General features: G+C 38.6%; 1 protein-coding gene across 1 annotated transcript in view; it reads left to right on the forward strand.

The window, feature by feature from the left end:
• The first annotated feature begins 204 nt into the window (after positions 1-204).
• PON2 (paraoxonase 2) overlaps positions 205-27,680 on the forward strand; it is a 30,538-nt gene continuing 3,062 nt past the window's right edge. Inside the window, exons 1-6 of the mRNA XM_012450778.2 lie at positions 205-351; positions 10,473-10,543; positions 19,149-19,204; positions 22,833-22,998; positions 23,524-23,650; positions 25,521-25,721. Of these exons, the coding sequence (XP_012306201.2) occupies positions 215-351; positions 10,473-10,543; positions 19,149-19,204; positions 22,833-22,998; positions 23,524-23,650; positions 25,521-25,721 (758 nt within the window). The 5' untranslated portion in view covers positions 205-214. The remainder of the gene's footprint in view (positions 352-10,472; positions 10,544-19,148; positions 19,205-22,832; positions 22,999-23,523; positions 23,651-25,520; positions 25,722-27,680) is intronic.

Below are 27,680 nucleotides of genomic sequence, written 5' to 3' on the forward strand. Positions count from 1 at the left end.
GTTGTTTGGGAAAGGATGTGAAGGAATTCAAAGTTTCACGTCTTGAGCCTAAAGTAAGGCGTGACAGGGCCGTCCCGAAGGTATCTGGGGAAATAGCTTTGTGGAGACAAAGCCCAGGGTCAGGCCCAGGGCGGAGCCTCCGCGGCCCCGGGCGCAGGACTCGGCCTGAGCGGAGGACTGGGCGGAGCGCGGGCGGCACCTCCAAGCCGGAAAGATGGCACCGCCCACGGAGCTGCCGGCCAGGCCCGAGCGAGGCGGCGCGCCCGGCTCCCGCGCCATGGGGCGGCTGGTGGCTGTGGGCTTGCTGGGGATCGCGTTGGCACTCCTGGGCGAGAGGCTGCTGGCACTCAGGTAGGTGGGACTCCCGCGCGCCCCTCCTAGCCGGTCCCCAGGCTGGAGGTGGCCGCGTGGTGCGGGGAGGGCGCAGGCTGGGGGAGGGCGCAGGCTGGGGGAGGGATTCCTGCGGGACCCGGCACTGCGGCCGGGGTGGAGAATTTTTGATTGCTGTCGGTCCCCCAGCTAGTTGAACCCCCACTCTCCGCTTCTAGTGAAAAAAAGCAGCTGAGTTTGGAGTGAATCGCGACACTTTCTTGAAAGTTTATAAGCCCTTGCTGCTAACAAAGTTATCTTCTGCTTAGGCTGACAAAAGAATGCTTTGCAGTTACTCAAGGGCCAAACTAGGGGTTTAACTTGAAAACAAAACAACTACTCATGCATTAAAAGTTTAATTATGAAGATTTATTTCAGGTCATTGGTGTTGCTTCTTCTTGTTGCCTAGACTAGCTCCGTCTTTGATAAAGTTCTTCTCCACCCCTTTCTGCATAGTTTGAGAAACTCTTCAGCTGTAGATCAAAGACACTTGAAATATTCAGCTAATATTCTTAAGTTACTTCCGATGTATTCACCAGGAAATCCTGAAGCCAGAATACAGAACAGGGCAGGCACTATTCCATCTTGCATTTTAGTTTTAATGAAAAATCTCTGGTAGGTTGACATAATAGTTTATAAATTACCAATTCAAAATTTGGTTTTTGTTTTATTTTGTTTTTTTTTTGTAGAGATGGGGTCTTGCTATATTGCCCAGGTTGGTCCCTAACTTTTGAGCTCAAGCAATCCTCCGGCCTAGGCCTCCCACAGTGCTGGGATTGCAGGTGTAAGCTGTTATGTCCTGCCTCAACCAAAATTTTATAGGCCTCATGCAAATAAGTTCCAGAAATACTGGGCACCGCTACGTGTGATGTGCTCTCTTAGGCTCCTATAGTAGAGAGTACAACCCGTATGGAGTTTAATACAGGGGAGGAGAGAAATAAAATACAGTAAATGTATAAATTAGGATGTCCTAAGGACAGGCACAAAAGAACCCCATATACTTAAAGAGGAAAGATTACATCCCCTGAAGGTGGAGTTCCAGAGGGAGGAAGAGACATTTGACTTGACGTTGAAGGGTGGGTGCAACACATATGGGCATGAAGGGGGCCATGCCAAATACATAGTGCAGCAGGAGCAAAGGGGCTAAGGTGGGAAGCTGGAAGACTAGCAAATGGGCTAATTTGAAGGGAGCATAAAATCAAGAGATGAGACTAGTAGGGTGGGGGGAAGGATAGGTTTTGAGGCCATTAAATATAAGTTGAAAAATAGGACCCTACTTTGATAGGCCCAGTACTCCTTCAAAAGGGAAATATTGGTGGTGTTTGTTTTGCTTTTCAACAAAAGCTTAATATAACTAGTTGTGTTTTACAGAGATAAGCCTGGAAGGGTGGATTGAAGTAGAGCAATGGTTCTCCCTACGTTAGAATCTCCTGGAGGGCCTGGTGTCTAGGTGGCAACATCAAAGATTCTGATTCAGCTGGTCTGGATCAGAATCTACAGCTCACACCTGTAATCTTAGCACTGTCAGAGGCCTAGGCCAGAGGATTGCTTGAACCCAGGAATTAGCAACAGGCCTGGGCAACATAGCAAGATCCCATCTCTACAAAAAATATAATTAAATTAAAATCGAGTTGGTAATTTATAAACTATGATGTCTGCCTATCAGAGACTTTTCATCAAACTAAAATGTGACATGAAATAATGCCTGCACTGTTTGCCAAGCTGGCTTCAGGTTTCCCTGGTAAATAGATAAATAAGGAAGTGATGTAAGAACACTGGCTGACAGTAGCAGTGGTATTTTTTATTTTTAAAAACTCTCCTGATAATTCTAATGAGCAGTCAGGATTGAGAACTACTAGAATAGAGAGTGGACATGGGGAAACTGGTTAAAGTATTGCAGTAGGTTAGAGGGGCTAACAGGGACCCAAACTCTGGAACACCAGGGATGAGGGAGAAGTCAAACGTGCTACCAGAGTCTGTGTGACAGCCCCACTGTTGCATGGTTGTAGTTTCATCTACTGATAAAGCAATACAAAGAGGAACAGTGGTGGCTGAGGTGGGAGTTAGGGTTGAGGGAAGAGTGCTTGTGGGTAGGAAATGGACATGTTGACCTTAATTTTCATGTTAGGTAATGCCCGGCCTGCTCTGCAGAACTTTGATGAGTTGGATGTCTTTGTATGATTGTCTGGCTCTCCATTTCAAAGGCAAGACCACAAATATTCACAAGTTCATTATGTTGTTACTAATGTGTAAACCACCAGTTTTTCTGCAAGTTGGAAGTTTTCTCAATTAATTGTCAAATTTTTCCCCTTATAACTAATCTTAAGGTTTTATATTAAAGTTATAGTTGCAAATCTAAAAAAAAGAAAAAGTTAATAAAACTTATTGACGGAATGCACCTGATAATTTATTTACAGGTTTTTGTTTGGTTGGTTTTTGTTTTTTATTTTGAGACAAGGTCTTGCTCTGCCACCCAAGCCAGAGTACAGTAGTACAGTCAAAGCTCACTGCAACCTCAAACTCCTGGGTACAAGCAGTCCTCCCTTCTCAGCCTCCTGAGTAGCTGGGACTACAGATGGGTGCTAATGTTTTTATTTCTTGTAGAGACAGGGTCTCACTTTGTTGCCCAGACTAATCTCGAACTCTTGGCCTCAAGTGATCCTCCTGCCTCAGCCTCCCAAAGTGGTAGGATTACACGCATGAGCCACCACCTTCGGCTTCCTTTACAGTTTGATGCAACTTTTGTTTCTATGATTGTGATACACTTTATTAGGCAGTGACTTTATAAAGTGGTAACTTTATGGGATATGTGAAGCCCCAAATGGCCTGATATGAGAATGTTGGAGTAGATGGTGGGGTTGCTGGATTTAGCAAAGAAAAATGTAGGCTACCCAGTTAACTTTGAATTTCAGATAGATAATTTTTTTTTTTTTTTTTTTTTTAAATATAAGCATGGAATACTTATACCATACTTTTAGCGTAAGCATGGAATTTGGGACATAATTATACTAAAATATAATTCATTGTTTGTCTTAAAATTTAACTGGGTACCCTGTATTTTATCATATGGTTGAGCGATTTCTGTTTAGAGTTTGGTGACCCTTAGAGTCTATTTTAAAAAGAAGCATGTTCAGCTGGGTGCGGTGGCTCATGCCTGTAATCCCAGCATTTTGGAAGGCTGAGGTGGGCAGATAACTAGAGGTCAGGAGTTCGAGACCATTCTGGCCAACATGGTGAAACCCTGTCTCTAATAAAAACATAAAAATTAGCCAGGTGTGGTGGCACATGCCTGTAATACCATCTACTCGGGAGGCTGAGTCAGAAGAATCTCTTGAACCTGGGAGGCAGAGTTTGCAATGAGCCAAGATTGAGCCACTGTACTCCAGTCTGGACAACAGAGCAAGACTCTGTCAAAAAGGGGGAAAAAAAAAAAGCAAAAAATCATGTTCCCACCTCCCTATAAGGAAAGACTCTTCGGAAGAAGTTGAAGGGACAGAGGCTTTATGTTTCATTTTTGCTTTAATCTGGTGCCTACTGTTTGATTATTCAGTTTTTAGAGATGGTACTTTGGCACTCAAGTTATTTCTCTCCCCAGGTTGCTCACTTCAATTTTTAGTATAAAGATATCCCAGAGGAATAAATGTCATCAAAGTTGTCTTTCTTCTTCTGTACTGTAACTGGCATTCCACACCCACCTTTTCTACCCCTCCCTAATTGAGCAATAAAGGAGAAAATAACAGTATACAGATATTCCCAGGCCAGTTTTTCCTTGTTTCAAGGTACACAGCCATGGATGAATCATGAGATCTGAGTGCATCAGAGGCCTGAGAGTGGGTGGGAATCCCCAGAGTACCCATGTGAATGTTCTGCTTGCTACCTAGCACCTTTTATGACAATTCCCACAAGAAGCTATGTGGTCTGTTTTTACTTCTTCATGAAGGAGCAGGCTTTTTTTTTTTCCTTAAACCATTTATTAGGTGACTCTTGTATGCTGGTCAGTGTGTCAAAAGTACGAAAACTTCTTTTTTTTTTTTAATCTATCTTTTAAAAAATGTTTTTTTTTTGAGGCAAGGTCTTGCTCTGTCACCCTGGCTGGAGTGCAGCAGCACAATCATAGCTCATTGTAACCTAGAACTCCTGGGTTCAAGGGATCCTCCTGCCTCAGCCTTCTAAGCAGCGAAGACTATAGGCATGTACCACCACACCTGGCTAATTAAAAAAACACATATTTTGTGTCTTGCTATGTTGCCCAGGCTGATCTGGAACTCTTGGTCGCAAGTGATCCTCCCACCTCAACTTCCCAAAGCACTGGGATTATGGATGTGAGCTAGTGAGCCCTGCCAAACTTCTTTATATTAAACCAGAATGTACATTTACTGACATTTGGAAAGAAAGCTCTTTTACTTTTATGCCTTCATCCAGTCTTCATAGGTGTCTTCCCTTCTTCTTGTTTTTTTTTTTTTTTTTTTTTTGAGACAGAGTCTCGCTCTTGTTGTCCAGGCTGGAGTGCAGTGGTGTGATCTTGGCTCGCTATAACCTTTGCTTTCCGGGTTCAAGCGATTCTCCTACCTCAGCCTCCTGAGTAGCTGGGACTACAGGCGCCTGCCACCACACCTGGCAAATTTTTGTACTTTTAGTAGAGACAGGATTTCGCCATGTCATCCAGGCTGGTCTCAAACTCCTGACCTCAGGTGATCCGCCTGCCTTGGCCTCCCAAAGTGCTGGGATTAGAGGCGTGAGCCCCTGCACCTGGCCTTCCCTTCTACATTATAACTATAAATACTGAGGTTAGAAAGGTTAACTAGTCAGTTCAACAGATAATTATTAATAATCAGTGCTGAACCTGTCCCCTCTGCCAGGTCTCCTGATTCCAAATACAGTTTGCCCCACCTCTCCCACAGTCTTCTAGCTTCTCTGCCAGTGGAGCAAATTTTCCCTAGGGTTACATGCCTAAGCACAAATTCTTAGTTACTTAGTACAAGTATTACAAGAGCCTGAGGGGTGAATTCCAAAGGGTTTTTACAAGTCTATATATAAAAGGTAAAGCCCTGGCTTGTATATAGCCTGCACATAGGAGATAAATCCCCAGTAGTTGTGTGTAAATTCAAAAGCAGAGAGGTTTGACCCAAAATAACTCCTGATAGTAACACTGTGTTCCCGGTTTGCTCAGGGGTATTTTGGCACCATAGCATGGTGCACCCTTACTGCTACCTGCCATAGGCCAGATGATAGCTAGCCTTCTCTGGTTTCATTCTACTTTGGATGGGTACTGCTGTTTCCTCAATGAAAGAAACTGAGATTGATTTCATGCTAATGGCTGTTGATTAACAGTTCATGCTTTGTGGAGAGGTAGCCTGAATTCATTCGTAGCTCTACTATTTACCTGAAACCTTGGGCTAGGTATTTCACTTTTCTGTGCCCTGGTGTTCTAATCTGTAGGATGGGGTATGACCTGCTCCACAGTGGGACTATGAGAACACTTCAAACATTCCCAGGCACACAGCTCAATAAATGTCATCTATGAAGACAATGAAATTCAAGCAAAATTTCTTAAACCTTTGTGCCATACATCCCTTTGGCAGTCTGGCGAAGCCTTCATTCCTTCCCAGAATCATATTTTTAAATGGATAAAATAAAATATATAGGATTACAAAGGAAACCAATTATACTTAAATACTGCTACCAAACTATTTTAGAATCTATGATATAATATGCTTTTTAAAATTAAAATCTTAAATGGATCTAGAGGTAGGTAAATGTTTAACAGCAGATATTTTGAAGTAGAGATGAGTGTAAATGGAACTTTGAGCTATCTACAACTGAAATGGGATAGAAAAGTATCTATAACTTCTATTAGTGACAGAATCACAAATACTACTGATAGTACTGTGGTTTGTTGCCTACACTCATCATCAAAGGAAATACTGAATTTGAGTTAGAGGTTTAAATAAAGATATATATTTTCCCCCAATCCAAATTCATGGATCCCTGAATTCTACCCACAGATTCCTTGGTCACTGGACTCCATAGGGGTCACTTGAGGAATGATTGTGACCCCAGTGAAGGAAGCCAGCAGATACTGTTTCCAGTATTATACCTACTATAGGTTTGTGATGAAGAAATAATAAAATAAAAACTGTAATGAAAACGAAAACAAAGAAAAACAAAAGGAACCTAAAACAGAGAAGGCAAATAGCTTTCCTTTCGAGTGCCAATTTTAATAGACTCGTAGTTGCTGAAACAGTGTGTTGGAAGCTGGCTCTGGGTTAAAGGGAGAGCGCTGTTGTTGATTACCAGTGCCTGCATGACAGCAGAATGCCAAGAGCCATGCATCTCTGACCTAGCACAGTCATAAGCATGTTATGGACATAAAGTGTTAGGGAACAAATAGGCTCCAGCAAAAGTAAAAAAATGTTCTTCCTCCCATATCATCACTTATATATGTTTATATCACTTATCTTGTACTTTTTTACATGAATACTTTTAGGTTTATTAATCTAATCCAAAAGGTTTTTATCTTTCTCTATATTGAGATAAATATGTGTATAAATACACATATGTATATTCCCCAAACTTCTTAAATCTGATGCCAGTGAGGATTGCTTCCAGTCACAAGTAACATACATCAAATTAATGGTAGTTCATTCAAATAGGGATTTATTTTTCTCACATGACAAATACTTCGGTAGGTGACCCCATATAGAGCTTGTTCACTGAGCCAGCGATCATATCAAGGAACTCGGTTCTTCATATATTTTCATTCTTTGGTCTCTTCCTATTGACTTTATAGCTTCATCTTTCTCAAGGATGCAGAATGGCTGCTGCAGTCTCCAGCACTGTGTGTGTGTTCAAATCATGAAGGGAGATTGAGTGATGCCAGCTAGCTCTCTTCTCCTGTCTCCCCTTTATATCTGGGACACAATATCCTTCCCCAAAACCTGGGTCATATGATTACACCTCATTACAGGCGAGTCTCGGAAAGCAAATGTTTGCTTTGCCCATCTCTACAATGGAAACAGCAAGGGAGAAATAAAGAGGGGTGGGCATGGCTTGAGTTTTATCAGCCACTAGGGTCTGCCACCCAGAAGACAAGTCCACTGGCAAGCAGGGAACTGATTGTTCTGCCAGGGAAAAAGTCTGGCAGTTTTCTACTGAAGAAATTTGGAAGTCTTGATGGGCCAGGAACAATAGAGGCAAAACCCCCCATTTTCTTTTATCAAAAAGGAAAACCAAGAAAAAATTAGTTAAGTAGAAGTTATGCATAGCCCTTATGTAACTCTTCAGTGTTAATAGCAGGTAGGCTGCATATGAAAACGTGATATTGTACAAGAAAACTAGGTGATAAAGACTGCCTTATTTAGCATCAGTTACTTCTGCAAACCTAAGTTGACTCTGAAACAGGAACCACATATTAAACTTTTCAAACACATCAGAATGCGTTACTTTGAACAGATTTTATTTAATCCAAAGAGATTATCTTTGAAAAAATTAGATGGTAAAACATCATTACGCCTATTTTTGTATAGTCAAATAGGCATAGTAGTAAGTTGTGTAAAATTGACATCCAAATCAATGCATGATACTAAAACTTGGAGTACAAACAGCAGCTATACCCCATTGCTTTGTATCTACATCTATTTCTGGAGTCATATGATGTTAGTAGACTCTTGGAGGTGTTTTAGGCTTATCCTTATTTTATCCATAAAGAAGACTGACACCTGTAGAGATGAACTGACCTGCCAAGGGTCATGGCAGTTTCACTGCTAAGGCAGAAGCACAGATCCCTTCACTCCTTTCTGAGAAAAGTACAGAGTAGTTTAGAGCAAAAGCCTCCCTGCTTCCAGCACTTCTGGCCAAGTTGAGCCTTGGGAAACTTGTTTTGTCTGTTTCAGTTCTTTCTTCTTTAAAATTGGAATAATGCTGCCTAATTTATAGCGTTGTTTGAAGAATTAAATGAATTCATTGAGGTAACTTGGAACACTGGTAAATTATACCTGTTTTTATTGTGTATTTCCTTTGACCACCTACGATTATCATTAGTGTCATCCTCATCATCACAATTACATAAACGTTTTTTTCTCTCTTTCTCTTTGTTTTGTAATTTCAATTTTATTTTAGATTCAAGGGGTCCATGTACAGTTTTGTTACATGAGTATATTGTGTGATGCTGAGGTTTGGGGAACAATTGATGCCATCTAGTGAGCAAAGTACCCTATAGTTTTTCAGCCCTTGTCCACTCCCCTCCCTCCCTTCCCCTTCTAGTAGTCTCCAGTGTCTACTTTGTCATCTTTTGTTTAATTTTTTTAGACAAAGAGTTTTACTCTTATTGTCCAGGCTGGAGTGCAATGGCACAATCTTGGCTCACTGCAACCTCTGCCTCCTGGATTCAAGTGATTCTCCTGCCTCAGCCTCCTGAGTAGCTGAGATTACAGGCATGTGCCACCATGCCTGGCTAATTTTTTGTATTTTTAGTAGAGACTGGGTTTCACCATGTTGGTCAGTTTGGTTTTGAACTCCCGACTTCAGGTGATCTGCCCACCTCGGCCTCCCAAAGTGCTGGGATTACAGGCGTGAGTCGCTGCGCCCAGCCGACTGTTGTCATCTTTGTCCATGTGCACTATTGCTTAGCTCCCACTTAAAGTGAGAACATATAGTATTTGGTTTTCTTGTTTTTTTTCCTCTCTTAAGTCACTTCTGTGACACATAGGAGTGTGATTTATTGTATTTTTTAATGCTTTATTTAAAAAACTTGTATTTAATACATTTAATGAATTATATTTATTATATTTAAATATTGATTTATTTACGTTTTTTGCCTTATTGCTATATTGTTTCAAGAAATTTAATATTACTTGACTTATATGATTTCAAATACATACTGATTAACCCTTTAATTAGAAACTTTATGTATGACATGAATTGCCAAAATATGTAGTTGTTACAACCTATGAGTAGATCTGGATTATCTAGGCCTAAGCTTTCTTCTGTTTTGCTGAGAAACTGGTAGCCTGCCCCATACTCTAGAAGCCTTCCCCGGTGTCTAGACTTCAGAAGCCGTCAGCTGTGTGCACAGGAGAAGGACACATGGCAAATAGCTATTTTGTCTCTTAAATATATGGTATGTGGGAACCACTGAAAAATGTAAAGTTTCTACAAAGTGCTGTTTTTATTATTTATAGCTCTAGAGAACAGAGAAGGTGAAAAAATGTGAGAGGAGATGGGAAAGCCAATAGTATGTGGCCTTCAAAGCAATAGATCCCACAGGTATTGCCCCAAACTGCTTCCTGGCCCTCTCGTGGGGAGAGGGAGGGGAAGACATCCTGTTAGAGTTCAACATTCTCTCATTATTTCCTCCTTTTAATTTTCTGGATACGCAACAGCAAATAGTTTTGCTAAAGTAGTTACAAAACTGGTTGGTGCTTTCCAACCTTCCCACTCCAGTAAATACTGTCATGGATGGGGACACTAAAATCTCAGAATTCACTGCTCTGTCACTCATCTGTGTAACCAAAAACCACTTGTACCCCCAAAAGCTGTTTAAATAAGATAAACAAATAAATTCTTATTTAAAAAAATACTGTCATGGAGATGCTACCTTCTTTTCTTTTTTATTAGTAACTATTTGTGGGATGTCTTTGGTGTGACAGGCCTTGAGCAATACCATTTTCTCTTGGCTTCTTTGCAGGCTCTGTGTGAGGCTTACGGTCATTTTTCATTGTTTGACTCTTCAGAAGGAAGACAGGTCTTTTGGTTCCACATCTGGAACTCTCTTTCCACAACACCAGAACTATGAAAAATGTGACCTGGTTCTGCGTTTACATTTGCGTAGGAACTTGCATTATAAGTTTTATTTGTTGAGTTATTGGCTTTTTTTTTTAAATAACCCACCTCAGTATATGGGTTTACAATACTTTGCAATAGACATTTTTGTTTTAACTTCATTTCTGCTGCAGATTTATGTTTCTATCCTTGTTTTTCTATTTTCTCTTTTGTCTGCTTTAGATTTATGCTGTGTTTTATGTATTGCTGTAAGCCTCTTTAAACACTTTCTGAAACAAAGCAGGGAATACGTAAACAAATAGATTTTTTTTTTTTGGTAACAGAAATCGACTTAAAGCCTCCGGAGAAGTAGAATCTGTAGACCTTCCAAACTGCCACCTGATTAAAGGAATTGGTATGTATGTGAAAATGCTTGTTGGACACATTGCATTTTTTTGGCCACCAACGTTAAAACATTTATTAATGGTATTTTAGCATGCAATTACTGTATTTCAGTGGATAAACCACATTAGATTAACAATCTCTTTGATCTCATGCACCATGTATTTATTTTTTCTTACCCTCACTGTAAATTATTCTTTTTCTGTGTGTAATTCTATGTTTAGCATTTGATTTCTTGCTTGTTTTGTGACTTCTCTGAAGTCACTGTAGTGGCCATACCTGACAAATAATACAGACTTGATAAAGAAGTCAAAGAATTGACTTCTTTATCAAGTCTGTATTATTTGTCAGGTATGGCCACTACAGTCTGTGTTCTGTGAGCCTCGTGGTCAGGTAGTGAAGGAAGCTCCATGTAGGCAGTGACGGCGTTTACACTGCTCACTACTCTATAACCAGGATCTGATCTTATGGCTAATACCTAATTGACTGATATGGTTTGGTTGTGTCCCCATCTAAACCTCATCTTGAATTGTAGTTCCCACAATCCCCACGTGTGGTGGGACGGACCCAGTGAGAGGTCATTGAATCATGGGGGTGGTTACCCTGTGATGCTGTTCTCATGATAGTGAGTAAGTTCTCATGAGATCTGATGGTTTTATAAGGGGCTTTTCCCCCTTTTGCTCAGCACTTCTTGCTGCCACCATGTGAAGAAGGATGTTTCCTTCCCCTTCCAGCAAGATTGTAAGTTTCCTGAGTCCTCCCCAGCCACATGAAACTGTAGTCAAGTAAACCTCTTTCCCTTATAAATTACCCAGTCTCAGATATGTCTTTATTAGCAGCGTGAGAACGGACTGATGTACTGACAATTCACAATACGTATTGAAAAAACTTGTTTTTATTTTATCTTCTAAGCTATGACTGCAGAGGGGGGTTTCCTTCTCCCCTTGGCTTTATGTAGGATGTACTGTGGAGCCTGAGTCTTTGAGGAGGGGCTCCTAAGAGCAAGCCCCAGTTTTGCTATAGATAGGGAGGGATCTGTCCAGATTCTTCTCCAATACTGAGGATCTCTCTGGCATGTTTGCAGTTTTTCTCTGAGGTAAAGTCCATGCCTTGCTGTCTTTTACACTTTGTCACCTACTATTAAGTACATGTCCCTAGTACATACTAGACTTGTAGTAACTATTGCTAAATTATCAATGAACAATAAATATTGGCTTCCCTTTTTAAAAAATTTTTAATTCTTTTTTTTTTTTTCTGAGAGGTGACATCATTCTGTCACCCAGGCTGGAATGCAGTAGCGCAGTCTTGGCTCACTGCAGCCCTGACCTCCTGGGCTCAAGCGATCCTCCTGCCTCATCCTTCCAGGTAGCTGAGACTACAGGCACATGCCACCACTCATGGCTAGTTTTTTATTTTTGTAGAGACAGGGTCTCGCTATGTTGTCCAGGCTGGTCTTGAACTCCTGGTCTCAAGCAATCCTCCCAACTTGGCCTCTCAAAGTGCTGGGATTACAGGCATGAGGCACTACACCCAGCCAATATTGGCTTTCCTTAGATATGGTTCGTGGTATGATCAGAAACAAAAAGAATTAGAAGTCAAAACACCTATTTTCTTGTGGTACATATACACCATGGAATACTATGCAGCCAAGAAAAACGTGAGTTTGTGTCCTTTGTAGGGACTTGGATGAATCTGGAAACCATCATTCTCAGCAAACTGACACAAGAACAGAAAACCAAACACTGCATGTTCTCACTCATAGGAGGTTGTGGAACAATGAGAACACATGGACTCAGGGAGAGGAGCATCACATGCTGGGAGCAGTTGAGGGGGTAGGGGAGGGACAGTGGGGGGTGGGGAGGGATAACATGGGGAGAAATGCCGGATATAGTATACACCTAAAGTAAAATTAAAAAATAAAAATAAAAAAACACCTATTTTCTAGTTCTATTCTGCCTCAAACTTGCAGTGTGACCTTAGGCAAATTTGGCTTTTGTATTTGTCACCTATAATAATGAGTTTGTGATTAGACTGAAGGGTTTTAGATTTTAAAAAGCCTGGATCCATTTATTTATAATTTTATTCTGAGAGCCACACTGTGGAAATAACTAGACTGTCATTGGGTCCCTTCTAGTCCTTGATAACAACATCCTTCTCTAGAGGTAGGAGAGACAATTTAATATTTTGTTTTATTAAGAAATTAAAACTCAGGTTACATGGAAACGTTCTACTCCTCTCCGAATAGGTAACATTGTTAAACAAGTTTTGAGTGTCCTTCCATCTTTTTCTGTCTTTTTATGAATACTACTATACATAATTTTTAAAAACATAAATCGGGTCAAATTAAGCATAATATTTCAAAACTAGCTTTTTGTACTTGATACTGGGTTTTGGAGACTTATGTTTGTACACAGTTATCTTTTAACAAGCCTGCAGTATTTTTTGTGCAAAGTTCATATAAATAGTATATGTGCAAACAATATAGAAAGACATAAAATGGAAAGTAAATAAAATAAAAATAAAAATCTCTCAGCAGACTCTTCAGCACCCTCAATAGAAATAACTCCAAAGATAAAGTTTCTTTTTTTATCTTTCCTGATAGTTTCAGTGCATATGCAAACAAATATATTGACTCTTTTTTTCACAAATAGAATTTTAGTGTAAATATTTCACAACCTGCTTCATTCCTAAAACAGTGTGAGCAGCTTTCCATATCAGCATATATTGGTTACTTTGTTATTTTTAATATTTTCACATTCCATGATTTATTTAACCAGTCCCCTTTTAATGTACCTTTTGGTTGTTACAGTGTTTTGCAACTATGAACAAATCAGTGAACATCATTGCTGTTGCATTTGTGTATCTGTAGAATACATCCTTAACAATGGGATTGTTCCTTTAGGATATGTGTTTAAAGTTTTGACAGCCATTGCTAAATTGCTCTGAAGTTGACAACAGTAATAAAATCAGTACCTCATGGTTGTAACCACATTTACTCCACACAGGGTTCTCAGCACTTTTAGCAAAAATAAACCATCAGTTGACAGTGCAACCTTCAGAGTTTCTCTACAAATCCCTTGCTTGCCTCTCTTTCTTTTTTTTCTTTTTTTCATCAGCTTTCTCAGGTTGATCTGTTTTTCATTCCTTAGGCTTCTTTTTCCTATGTGTTTTTTCTCCTTTTTTTTCATTGATACTTTTGTATTTCCCTAGTTCTACCTCCCTTCCGCTAGACTGGTAGGCTGTCCTGGAATTTCCCTTCTTTCTTTCAATTGCCCAAACACTTAGTGGGAGGAGGGAAACTCACATCAAATAGCAGATTGACTACATCTGTGCTGGATCATGCAGCCATTTCAAGAGCCCCAAGTAACTCAGCAGCTTCATCTTGCCTCCGGCTGTGATCAAGAAGAGCCCTCTCAGAACTGGTCACTCAGGGAAAGCCAGATGGTATCTGTAAAAGATGTTGGACAAGGTTGGGAGGTTGGGCCAGTGATCTCTTAGGTTACTTTTGCTGCTGAGTTAATAATTTTCACATTATTAAACAGTCCTTGGCCCTGGGAAGCCCACCTTCTGTGAATTCAAGTCTCAGAGTAGACAATAGGGCACAACCAGCCATGTTACAGGACAGACTGCCAAGTGTATTCCTGTTACAGCTCAGTGGGATGGAGCACTCCTCAGAGAAAAACAAGCCCAGCAACATTTGTATTCTGAACAGGCATCTGTCTGTGTTTGTGACCTTTATGTTGTGATGTGTGTGAGCTGCTGTCTGGAATTGGAAAGAATGAGGAAATATGTCACCTATGGCCCCTCTTGTGAAGTGTTTAATGCCTCTGAGGCACTTCAAAAGGCAACAGAGCGGAGAGGATGAGTGATTAGAAGCACATTTGGGATACATTTTTAGATCTAATTAGAATTGTGCTTTTTTTTTTTCTTTTTCGCTTTTGCCCTATGATTAGCACACACCATATGAAGATTTGTTGAATGCTATGTTAGTAATGTATAATGGTTAATAATAACTTGTGGTTATATGTCTTTAACAACAGTTGCTTATTCACAGGTCTTTGATGATAAGGAATAACAATGTGCTGGACACACATTTCTATACAGGCAACAGCAACTTCTTATGGTAGAGAGGGCTGTTTCTTATTTTCTGTTGTATAAACAGTAGTAGCTGTGTACTTGAGGCCAACTAATCCCCCTAAGAGGTGAGCCCCCATCCCCCTTGCCCTCTATTTCTATCAGCACACACATATACATGCACACACTACAGTGCTTCAGTCACCATCACTGGCAATGAACTATGTACAACTTTTGGGTGCTTTATATCATATCATATTGTGTCTTTCTGTTTTAATCATAATTCGTGACTACACATCATACAGTATGTGTGCCTTCTGTGGGGCAGAAAGTAAGTTCACTATTTAATCCTTTCTAAAAATTCCTTCCCAGTCTAGCTTACAGACAGAAACTAAGCTTTTAGGCACCACAAATTTGGCATAATATTAACATCTGCATATTAAAAATTAAAATGTGAAGAGCTAGTTAACTTTGAGGCTTAAGAGTTAAAAAAAAAAGTCTTATTTTCTAAATGTCTGGCCTTCAGAGTTCTGGACTAAAACAGAAATTTGAATGGACTGTCTTTCTCGAGGTAACTAACAATTTTATGCACCTGGCAGTCAAGACCTTCACAGTAACTGCTGCTTGGGAGATTGGGGGAAAAAGCATTAAAGTGTGTAGCCCTTACCATCAAGTGCTTTACAGTCTACTGATGGGAGAAAAGGAAAACAAAACAAAAAACTACTGTGAGATATAGATACAGCTTTTCTTTTTCTAACAGATAAGGACCTGAGGCTCAAGGAGGTTAAGCAACTTTTGCAAATTCTCTTTCCAATATAGTGTCTTTTCCCAGGGTGATTAATATATATACTTGATGAGTGAACCAGAAAAGGAGAAAATAATATGTTACATTACATATTAGATACTCTATTGGGTATAATAAAGGATGACTTGCTGTTATAATAGCTTAAAAAAGAGAGAAGCTTATTTCATTTTTCTCTTGTCAGTCTTAAGGTAAGCGAATGACCTAGGGCAGTTAGATGACTGTGTTCCATGTGGTCATTCAGGGACAAAGGCTGATGAAGCAACACAGCCCTCTTCATCTAGGACTAGAACTCTGGTTGTTGCCATTTCCTAGCAGGATGGGGTAAAAAGAAAATTTACATAGTTTTTTTTTCTACCCAGTAGTTGCATACATATTATATTCTCACATCCTATTGACCCAAACTTAGACATATGGCCACATCTATCAGCCACAAAGGATGGGAAATGTTATCTATAGCTAGTTACCACATGCCTGTTGCTAAAAAGGAAGAAGGGGAATATGGATGCTGGTGAACGCTTGGCCATCTCTGACACAGATAACTGCTTAAGTAATAAGCAATCAAAATTAGACGTGCTAACCTAGGAGACTTTCTAAAGAAAGGGTTTGGCATGCTGTGTGTGCCATTCATGGGTTTTTGCTGATGCTGTTCCTTGTGCCTGGAAATTCTCCCCCTAATTCCCCTGAGCAGTGGATGCAGTGGATACCTTCCCCAGGTTCCCCCACCTTCCCTAAGTGTTGGCTACCTAAAGCTCTCATTGCATCCAGGGAGCTAAGTCCTCCTGCACACAGGCAATAACGGACTGACATGGGGTAGATTAAAAGAAATAAGAGACACATCAATCAATTGAAATGTGTGGGACCTTATCTGGACTCTGACAAACTATAAATTTTTTAAAGCTACACCTTTTAAAAATAATTGGCCATTTGAACACTAACTAGATATTTGATGATATTGAGGGATTATTGTGAATTTTTAGGTGTAATAATGACATCGTGGTTTGTATAAATATATTTAAAGATAATATGATACCTGGGATTTGCTTTAAAATAACGCCGGATGAGGATAAGTGGTAGGACTGACTGCAGGGGAAATAAGACTGGCCATGAACTGATAACTGTTGAGGGTGAATACTGGGTATATAAGGGTTCACCACACCATTCTCCTGATTTCTGTCTATTTCCCATAATAAAAACTTGAAAGACAAAGAACCCATGAAGGGGAGGGAGAGAGTCAAGCATACAATAAGAATGACAAACAGCACCAAATCAGTCCACAGTATTAAGTTTTCACATATTTACATAAATATCTGGAATGCAATATTGAAATTAATGTATATCACTAGAATAAAAAAGTGAGGATTTATTAAATTTGTTTTGAAATAAAATAAGTTGAAATACAAAAAAGAAAGAGTTTTGAAAGAGGTTTTAAAGAAAAGTACAGGATATTCATTGGTAAAGATGTTGGTGAGGGGCGAGAGGCATGGAAGCAAAACTTTAGAGGAAAAAGACGACATATGGGATTGACCATGATTGAATTTACTAGTGAAGTGCCTTTACAGAGGAATCGGGATATTTCTGAGAGAGGAAATTCATTAAATTCTAGCTTGAATATTGTGTTTGCTTTTAAGTCAAACCAAAAGCTTTGAGTCCCAGCTTCCCAGTTTGTGACCTTGAGCAATTGCTTCACTTTTTCAAAGCCTCCATATTCTCACTCTAAAATAAAAGATAATCCTACTGCCTCTTAGCATTATGAAATCATATGAGATATTGTATGTAGGGTATTTACAAGAAGCCTGGTGCTTAGTGTACCTAACTAAGTATGTTAGTGATTATTATTAAATTAGAGGAACAAAACTTTCTCTAGCATTGACTGCTCTTGAAGTAATCACACCAAAGAGGTAATATGAGAGGATAAAACCTTCCTGCAGTAGTGGCTATAGAAATGATGACGGAGGAGTAGATCTGGAAAATATTCCAAAGAAGGCTACAGAGAGACACATTTTTTTCCCATTGGAATTAGGCAATGAAGTTAAACAGAAGTTACAATATGGTTGAAATAAATGTATTTTTTTAAAGATTTTTCTTTCCTTAATTATTAAAAAACACAATTTTTGTAGAAAATTTTAAACAAAGTATGAAGAAAATAAAAATCATTCATAATCTACTACTCAAATAAGCATTGTTAATTTTTTTCCATGTATTTTTTTCTTTTTCCATGTGTGTAAGCATTATATATATGAAAATTAAATTTTCTAAAATTATTTTCAGGAAAAATAAATTTTAATTAATTGAGCTTCTATTAAATAGGCCTGAAAAGCAAAACCTGGACTAGAATTCTCTCTCTCTCTCCCCCTCTCTGTATGTGTATGTATATGTATATGTGTGTATGTGCTGTGTATACATGATTCTTAACTTATTACCAGTGGAGAACCACCGTGGAACAAGAGTCTAGCGGTTCTTAACCTTTTTGGGGGAATCACAGTCTCTTTTTTGAATCTGATGAAAATCAAGGACCTTTTCCCAGAAATGTTCTTATCTGTGCATACATAAGACATTTTGCATTGCATAGCATTTCACAGGGTTCACAGATACTTTGAAGCCCAAAAGGTTCCACAGACCCCAGATTGAGAACCCTTCCACTATGCCACACTTAAGCTTATTTCTGTGTATCTCTTTCTGAGGAGCAGGCTGATGGTTCATCTTTACAATGTGAAGTTCTTGGCATTTTTATTTTGTTTTGCTTTTCTGCACTATGATGGAGTAAGCAACACTGGAGGCAACTGGCTAAATGCAAACTCATGAATCAAGACCAAAATGGCTGAATAGATAGATGCATGCTGTTTGGTTTTGACAACCTAGAAATAATCTTGAAGAAATCCCATGGAGAAGTCTTAAAGAGGAAGATTGGATTTTGTAGACTCAAAGAATGTGTCATGGTTTGGCTTAATCTAAGCCATTTTTATTCTTCTTTTCTTGTGTTTGGGTCTATTATCTGTCTGTAGAATTTATACATTGAGACTGATGGCAAAGTCTTATGTCTAATTATTTGCTGTGCTATGTGGAGAGTACTGCAGAAAATCAATAAACAATCAATAGTAATTGTAGCCTGCCTCAGAGACAGGAGTTAGAAGCTTCAACTGGCTTAGGTGCATGGTATTTTTCATTAATTTTCTTTTGCTGGTTTTTTCTGTAATATAAAGCCTAAATTTAAAGATTAAATGGAAAAGCTTTCTTTGCTTATGAAAACAAGTAGACACTGTTTTTAAAAGAGGGAATACATAATCCCAGGTGTTTTACCTCTGTTAATGAGAAAGATGTCTGTTTGCTTCAGATTGAATGAGCAAAGAAGAGGACAAGGATATTTGCATGGTTAAATGCCTATGAGTCCTTCCTTCAGAAAGTAATATTCCCCTGATGTCAATTACTTTTATACGGACATCTGGATGTTTATCGTAAGAGTGTACAGATGTCAACTTTTCCTGTATTATAGCTGGAAATGTGGTGATAACTTGACTTTGATTTGAGTAAACATAAAATATCTAACATTTAAAGTCAGAAGTTCACTTCAGGAAGTGGTTTAAACTGACATTTATTAAAAAGAATGGTGCCTTGGAAAAAAACATCAGAACCATCCCTAAAGATGCATACACTCTGATAAAGTAAACAAAGTCCCAGTTATGCTTTATGTAACAAATAACAGAACTTGAACATGACATTTATCTGTTCCTTAAACTTACAGAAGCTGGCTCTGAAGATATTGACATACTTCCCAATGGTCTGGCTTTCTTCAGTGTGGTGAGTGTCTTCTTCCTTCTCCACATTCAATAGAGGAGATACAAGGGTATTTGATGAGGCCTGCAGAACAGTAAGTTGCTTTTAAAATTCATTTTCCAAAATGCATTCTGAAGAAAAGAGGGGTCAAACAGGATCGTGGAAAACTTCCTCCAGTTTTTCTAAATATAGAGATGAAGACTCTTTGCCCATTGAGATAGTGCTCTTTATTTCCCCACTGTACTGCACTAAAATATTCCAATGCAACCTGTGGTGTTTTTTTTTCTTTCATTATTTATTTATTTTTTGAAATGGAGTCTTGTTCTGGTTGCCCAGGCTGGAGTGCAGTGGTGCCATCTCAGCTCACTGCAACCTCTGCCTCCCGGGTTCAAACGAGTCTCCTGTCTCAGCCTCCTGAGTAGCTGGGATTACAGACACCCGCCACCATGCCCAGCTAACTTTTGTATTTTTAGTAGAGACAGGGTTTCACCATTTTGGCCAGGCTGGCCTTGAACTTCTGACCTCAGGTGATCTGCCCACCTGAGCGTCCCAAAGTGCTGGGATTACAGGAGTGAGCCACAACGCCCAGCCGCAATCTGTGTTTTAAATGTGCATTATTAAAAGGGATATATGAGGTCTTACTGTGGATACTCAACACTAACACTATTTTAAATACAGCATCTACCAATCTATCTATTACATATTCAACTTTAAGCAATTATTCTTGCCATTATTATTTATTTTCAAATATTATACCAACCTTGCCCTATTGCTTTCTTTCTTTTTTCCCCTGCATAGCCGATCATAAGTGGAATATTGTTGAAAATGGCTTGCAACAATATCCATTCTAATTGGAAATCCAGATAAGAGGAGGTCAGATGAGGAGGTTCTGACCACCTACCTCCCTGGCTTGGGCAGATATAGGAATTCTTGGCATCTTCATAGGTCCAGTTTTTCTGGAGGAAGAAGTAATCAACTCTGAAGCCTGACTGTAATTATTCTGTTTCCTCTCAACATCCATTATTTTCAGGCTCTGAGACTCAGGAGGAATATGGAAAAACCGGGAGATACTTAGAAGGAAGTCACCACACTAATAAAATAATTGTTAGACTTAAGAGAAAGGTGAGAGAACTCAGCTTGGAATAGAATGAGAATGAGAACAGTCTTCAGGTTCCTGACGGTTTTTGTATGAAAGACTGTGAGCAGCTGGTTATTACCACTGAGGGAATAAAGAAATACTGTGGGCTTTAGCAGAAACACCAATATATATATTTAATTTAAAAAATAAGGTTTTAAAAGAAAGGTTTTATTTAATTGCTAACAGAAAGAATAAAGTGATATTTATAGTAGGATTCTGGGTTTGTTTAGAAGCACATGCTTGCACATGTGTATATAGGCTTAGGAAAAACCACTGGGACCACTAGTCCAAAATATTCAGAAGTAGAGATGCAAAAATTCTGAATAAAGTAGAAGGCAGTTGCACTGACCTTTTTTGTTTGTTTGTGGTTTTGTTGTTGTTTTGCAAGGATGTGTTCTTAGAGATTTTTATAATCTAGAATTCACCTATTTCAAGATTTCTCTCCAGCCCCCATAATAATAAATCTGAAGTAGGAGGGATGAGGTCTCCAAGCACATAACTCTATAGCCATTTTAGCTTGGGGGCATATTACAGTTACAAAGATCTTATAGCCATGTCAATAGAACTTTTTCTGCTTTTTTTCTGTTATCCTCCTTTGGTTATTTGACTTTGTTTTTTAAACAAATTTAGAAACATTCCCAGTTTGCTGCTGTTTTTCATTTACTTAGTTTTGTCTCTAATATAACCCAGAGTGTACTGTCTTCTAAGTGAAGAGCTCCTACATTGTGGGGGTTGTTTGTTCTTCTTTCTAGCATTTTAGCTCATCCAACCCAACCTATTTTACAGTTATGGGTTGTGGGTCACCTCAAAACTAATGTTACACTTCATGAATAATTGGATGACATAGAATAAAATGTAAAAAATGTATACAACAATGTGAGTGTACTTCACACCACTGAACTGTACACTTAAAAATGGTAAAAGTGATGAATGTTATATGAATTTTATCATAATTAAAAATAAATTTATAAAAAGAGAAAAAAATACTTAATAAGGAGTGCCAACATAACCATGTCTAGTTATTACCATCTGATAGTGTTTCCTTTGCATGGAAATCATGCTATTGTTTTGGGGACATTCATAAAGAATAGAGATTATTAACAACCGAAGTGGCACTGCCATGTAACAATAGCATAATTCCAGTTTGTTCTACTTACTCGGCTTGCCTTCCATGAAAGTATACAATTGTAGATAATTTTTTTAATTGGAGAGATTTCCTCTTATATCCAATTTCATACATAAAGTGAGACTTTTTTATTGTGCCCTTAAATTTGCTTAAAATATGACTTCATCGTATTAGTAAACTGAATAAGGTAGTGCATTCAAATAAAATTTATCACCAAGAAGGCTTTACCTTAAGAATGCAATGATGAATCACATTTTTAGATAGACTGATAGGTAATTTATTAACTGATTTAAAAGAGAAAAGACGTAGATCATCTCAGTGAGTACCAAAAAAGCATTTAATAAAATTTAATACTTATTCCTAAAGTTCCAAGCAAACTAGACGGAGAAGGAAAATTCCCATAAAACTACGGCAAACATTATTCTTAATAGTGAAGCATTAGCTGCATTTGCATTAATGTTCCAACAGGAAGAAAATACCCAGCAATACCACAACCCTCAGTAATCTACTAGGGTTCTTAGTGATTCAGTAAAACAAGAAAAAGAAATTTGAGATAGGAAAGAAAAAGACAAAACTGTCAGTAGAAACAGGGACTGGCTCAATTGCCCAGGCTGCCGTGCGCTAGTACAGTCAGCTCACTGCAGGCTGAACTGCTAAACTCCTGTAATCAAGAGATCTTTCCACCTTAGCCGAGTAGCTAGGACTACAAGTGCTCACCACAAAACCCACCTAATTTTTTTTTTTTTTTAATAGAGATCAGCTATGTTGCCCAGACTGGTCTCAAACTCCTGGCCTCAAGCAATCCTGCCACGTCAGCCTCCCAAAGTGTTGGGATCATAGGCATGAGCCACCAGACCTGACCTAAAGCTGTAGTAATTTAAAAGGTGTTATACTGGCACAAGAATAGGCATGAGACATTAAAAGAACACAACAGAGAGTCCCTAAATAGACCAATATGTAAGAGATCTAGCACATGATAAAGGTGACATTTTGAATCAGTGGGAAAAGCATGGACTATATGCCAGGCACTGTTCCAGGCAGTGGGATCTAGCAGTGAACAAACTTTCCACAGTCAGTATGTAGATCTCACTTTTCTCCACCCTCAGCTCTCCCTGGAATCACCTTGTCCACCAACCTTCTGATTACCCTCTGAAGAGAATAAATCCCTGAACTTCTGTATCAACTCAACAAAATCAGTTATTTTCAGCTTTCAGTGTTCCAGCTCCCCGTTATTATTTTTTCTATTATACTTTCTGTTTTTTGAGTTTGTTGTGGCTTTATACCACTACTGTAACCATAGTCTCTATTTCTCCTTCATGTACAGTTCCCATGTTAGTCTGTAAAGACACTTCAGCCTTTGTATTTAACATTTTTCACTGTTTTGGAAGGGTCTAAAATTCCCAGGACTCCACAGCTTTGCACCAGATAAGCCTGGAGGAATACTAATGATGGATCTAAAAGAAGAAAAACCGAGGGCACGGGAATTAAGAATCAGCCGTGGGTTTGATTTGGCTTCATTCAATCCACATGGCATCAGCATTTTCATAGACAATGGTAAGAGCCAATGAGCTACCAATGTTTAGAAACGTGTGATGGTTCACAAACAACTATGAAAAAGAGAATCGGATCATATTTATAGGAAGAGAAGAACAATTAAGTCATGAATGATTTCTGTATTCTTCAGTACAAACAAGTTGTTCATTTGCCTCTTGAGCTGGCAGTAAGTTGTGCTACATTTTGAAATTTCTAACAGTTAACACCTGAAAGAATGTTTAGATTTCATAATCTTTTCATATACCTATGATCATTGCATTTAAAAAAGAACCGTATTTTTGAATTAAACTAGAAACAGATTATGCATGAATTCTGTATATGGAGTAGGAAACACTTTCTTAAAGGTCAGGGAACCAATGATCAGAAATAACACCAGACAGACAGCAATAGGAAAGACGGAGAAGAATGATCTGTTAGGTCACCTAATAGCTTATACATTCAACCTTTCCTTGCCTGTGGTATTTAAATGTCAGTGTCTGCCCAGAGGTCCTGTGGTAAATTAACTCTGTTCTTTCAATTCTTTAGATGACACAGTTTATCTCTTTGTTGTAAACCACCCAGAATTCAAGAATACAGTGGAAATTTTTAAATTTGAAGAAGCAGAAAATTCTCTGTTGCATCTGAAAACAATCAAACATGAGCTTCTTCCAAGGTACTTCCTTATTTTATTCCTTCTCTAATTTATCCCCAGAATTTTCAAACAATCTCCATGGTGGGTTGTCCTGTCATCTTTTATAAAAGCATATGTATACACACACACACACACACACACACACACACACACACACACACGTATTAGCTAATGAATAAGAACTAAAGAGCTTATATTTATTTATTTATAAACACGTGTGTATAGTTTCCTTATGAACCAGGGCGAGCATGGCATATGAAAATTGATGTCACTCATTATGCTATTCACTGTTCTATATGGAGTTCTTTGAGAAATGATGAAATGCCCGACTGCAGGGTGATACTCTTCAGGCCCATCTTGAGGGTAGAAGACAAACCCTAACATTTTTTCCCTACTGTCACCCTCCATCTTAGATGACTCATCACCTGGATGAGTGTCCTGCCAAGGAAGAGTGGCCTGTTTTATATTGGGTTTGTATGCTTTGCATGGGACTTTATACTGATTGCTTTTATAGGGTTAGTGGTGGTTGAATGCTAGTAATCCCATGGAATTAGAGCCACTCAAGTTGAAAGTGGGTCATTACTACTTCAAGAACATAAAGCTTGTTGAAAATGTGGCTAAAAGAGAATCATATGTACCCAACCCCCGTTCAGTGTGTATTAGCCTACTGCTTCTTTTAGTTTAAGCTTGATGAATATTTTTAATTTCATTAGAAATTATCTAGGGCCTATCTATGCCTATCTAGGGCATGAGCATGTAACTGCCAATAATTCTTTCCAAATATGCACTTGATAAAAAATAGAAGCCCAAATACCATCCAAGCATTATGGTGCTCTTTCAGAAAAAGGAGACCTACCTTCCCTGTAGCTCTGTATTTTTCATTTAGCAAAGAATAAAACAGCTCTTTCAGAAATTTTTGCATACAGTAACTGGAATTTAAATTTAATAACACCCTCACCTAACTGGTCTTAAAAATGAAATTGTTTTTAGCATATAAATCTCTCACATGAAGCATTGTACTATGGCAATTTCATCATCCATCTCTCTACAAGTGTTTGTTGAGTGCCTGTTCATTCTCGTCATGTCAGCTTTGTGAGGCAGGTAGAAATTGAACAGTCAACCTTAGTTTGACTAATAACTAAGCAAGGGAAATTAGAAAAATCCAGGAACTAAGCAAATGGAAGCTACGTAAATGTTACTGACGGCCTAACCAGCTCACCAGCCAATCAGGCTCTCTCCAGCTCTGTACTGTGGACAGCTCTGTCCTTATATGTAGTTGTTAAACCCTACATTTCTTGCTGTCAAAAAACATGCCCTGTTGGCACTAAGTTCTCCTTTTATAGTAATCCTACCATAATTGCTAAATGACCTGTGTTTAGATTACCTGGTACCATATGAAATTCTTCTCTGGCAACAATATTACAGTATACTGTATGTGATTTTATTTTATTTATTTATTTATTTTTGAGACGGAGTTTCACTCTTGTTACCCAGGCTGGAGTGCAATGGTGCGATCTCAGCTCACTGCAACCTCCGCCTCCTGGGTTCAAACAATTCTCCTGCCTCAGCCTCCCGAGTAGCTGGGACTACAGGCACGTGCCACCATGCCCAGCTAATTTTTTTTTTTGTATTTTTAGTAGAGACGGGGTTTCACCATGTTGACCAGCATGGTCTTGATCTCTTGACCTCGTGATCCACCCGCCTCGGCCTCCCAAAGTGCTGGGATTATAGGTGTGAGCCACCGCGCCTGGCCTGTATGTGATTTTAGCTGACCTTTTCCTCTTACCAAAAATTTAAAGCACATGTTGTGTAAATCTTATGGGTACTTAATATTTAATATGGAGACCAGCAGGCCTTTTATTTCCTCTCACATAATATTTTTCTTTTTCAGTGTGAATGACATCACAGCTGTTGGACCAGCACATTTCTATGCCACAAATGATCACTACTTCTCTGATCCTTTCTTAAAGTATTTAGAAACATACTTGAACTTACGCTGGGCAAATGTTGTTTACTACAGTCCAAATGAAGTTAAAGCAGTAGCAGAAGGATTTGATTCAGCAAATGGGATCAACATTTCACCTGATAATAAGTATGACCCTTTATAGAATATCTTCATTTTTCTTCAGTTGTGGTGCTGGCCACATTCTTTACTTTGCTTTTTTTGTTAATGTGACAATAGTTTTCTTGACATTTATGGTATATTATACATATAATATAGAGATACACTCTATATATAATTTTTTTTTTTTTTTTTTTTTTTTTTTTTTTTGAGACAGGGTTTCGCTCTTTTTACCCAGGCTGGAGTGCAATGGCGCGATCTCGGCTCACCGCAACCTCCGCCTCCTGGGTTCAGGCAATTCTCCTGCCTCAGCCTCCTGAGTAGCTGGGATTACAGGCACGCGCCACCATGCCCAGCTAATTTTTTTGTATTTTTAGTAGAGACGGGGTTTCACTATGTTGACCAGGATGGTCTCGATCTCTTGACCTCGTGATCCACCCGCCTCGGCCTCCCAAGTGCTGGGATTACAGGCGTGAGCCACCACGCCCGGCACTATATATATAATTATGTATAGTTTGTACATATATTTACATATAGTATATACTTAATCACATATAAGTATATACAAATATAATATATATGTAAGTATAATACTATATACTACAATAATATATGTATTTACATATAATAAAATTTGGAATACATCATTATCAAATTTAATTTTATAAATGTAAATTTTAAAGTGTGATCATACTGATGCATACATATTAAAGTATCTGATAGGTATTTCCTTTTTAATAAATGTGTCATTATTTATATTGGCCATATACTATTCCATTATAAGGATGATTTTAAACTAACCAATTCTTTACTGATGTATATGTGAATGGGGGTGGGGAGTTCTACATAAAAAACATTTTATACTTCTTATTTACCTTGGAAGTTTAAACAAGTACCTTTTAAAGGAAAAGGTCCCTTAGAGAGCATTATAACATAATGGTTAAACTTATGGATTTTGGACTCACACAGGCCTGGGTTCAAATCCCACCCAGAGCATTGGCTAAATGGTTTTATGAGCTACTTTTCTGTAAAACAGACCCCTGGCAATAGAACTATTTGCTCAAACAGTGTGAATCTTTTAAATGTTAACTTTAATTGATATTGCCAAATTGTCCTCCAAAATTATCTCATTATTTTTATATGTACAACCATGACCTATAAGAGAGGATATTAAATTCTTTATTAGCTTTCTTATCTACTGCCTCAGCACGCTGAAAAATTTAAACTACTACAAATACAACATAAAATAAATTTGGCATTCCTTGACAACTAAATGCCCTTATTTTTGTGATCTAATTTCTCCTCCTTTCTTGTTGACTATAGAAAAGGAATATAGAATCATTTAATTTCAATTGTCTCTAACTGACCTGATCCAACCTCTCCAGCCAAATCTGTTTTTCTTCCCAACTCTTATATTTCCATTATGAAGGTAAAACTTTCCAGTCACCTTCAAAAAAAAAAATAGTAATGAAAAGAGAGATTCAACTTTCTCTCCTCTTTCTCCATTCCTATCCAGCCTGTAAGCTTGTCATGTTGGTTCTACCTGGGCCTCCTTCCTCTACCCCCAAGCCCCTTTCCCATTGAGACCTGCCTAGTTTATGTTCTTATCCTCTCTGACTAGCATATGAGACACCTTCCAATTTGTTTTCTGTCTACTTGCATTTTTTGCACTCTTGCCAATTTTGTCTTTCTGTGTCTATTAGCCTTGAAGGGCTCCCCAAGGGGGGAACTCTGTCTTCTTCAGCTTTGACTCCTCATGCCAGCACAGTGCCAGGTACAGAACTGACCATTTGTTGCCACGCTATTATTCTGAAATTTCAGTGGAATCCAATTTGCTTATCAAATCGAGGCAGGGTAAAGGGTCGGACTTTGTTTAATAGGCCAGCTCCAACCTCCCTTTTATACTGTTTCCATGCTTTCTATGCTTTAGACAAAGAACTCATTGTTTTAAACACACCTTCCTCTTCTTGTTCCTGTGATTCTGCTCTT

Source organism: Aotus nancymaae, unplaced genomic scaffold, assembly GCF_030222135.1.
Source record: "Aotus nancymaae isolate 86718 unplaced genomic scaffold, 86718_ANA_hifiasm-v0.15.2.pri h1tg000025l, whole genome shotgun sequence".
Taxonomy (NCBI): Eukaryota; Metazoa; Chordata; class Mammalia; order Primates; family Aotidae; genus Aotus; species Aotus nancymaae.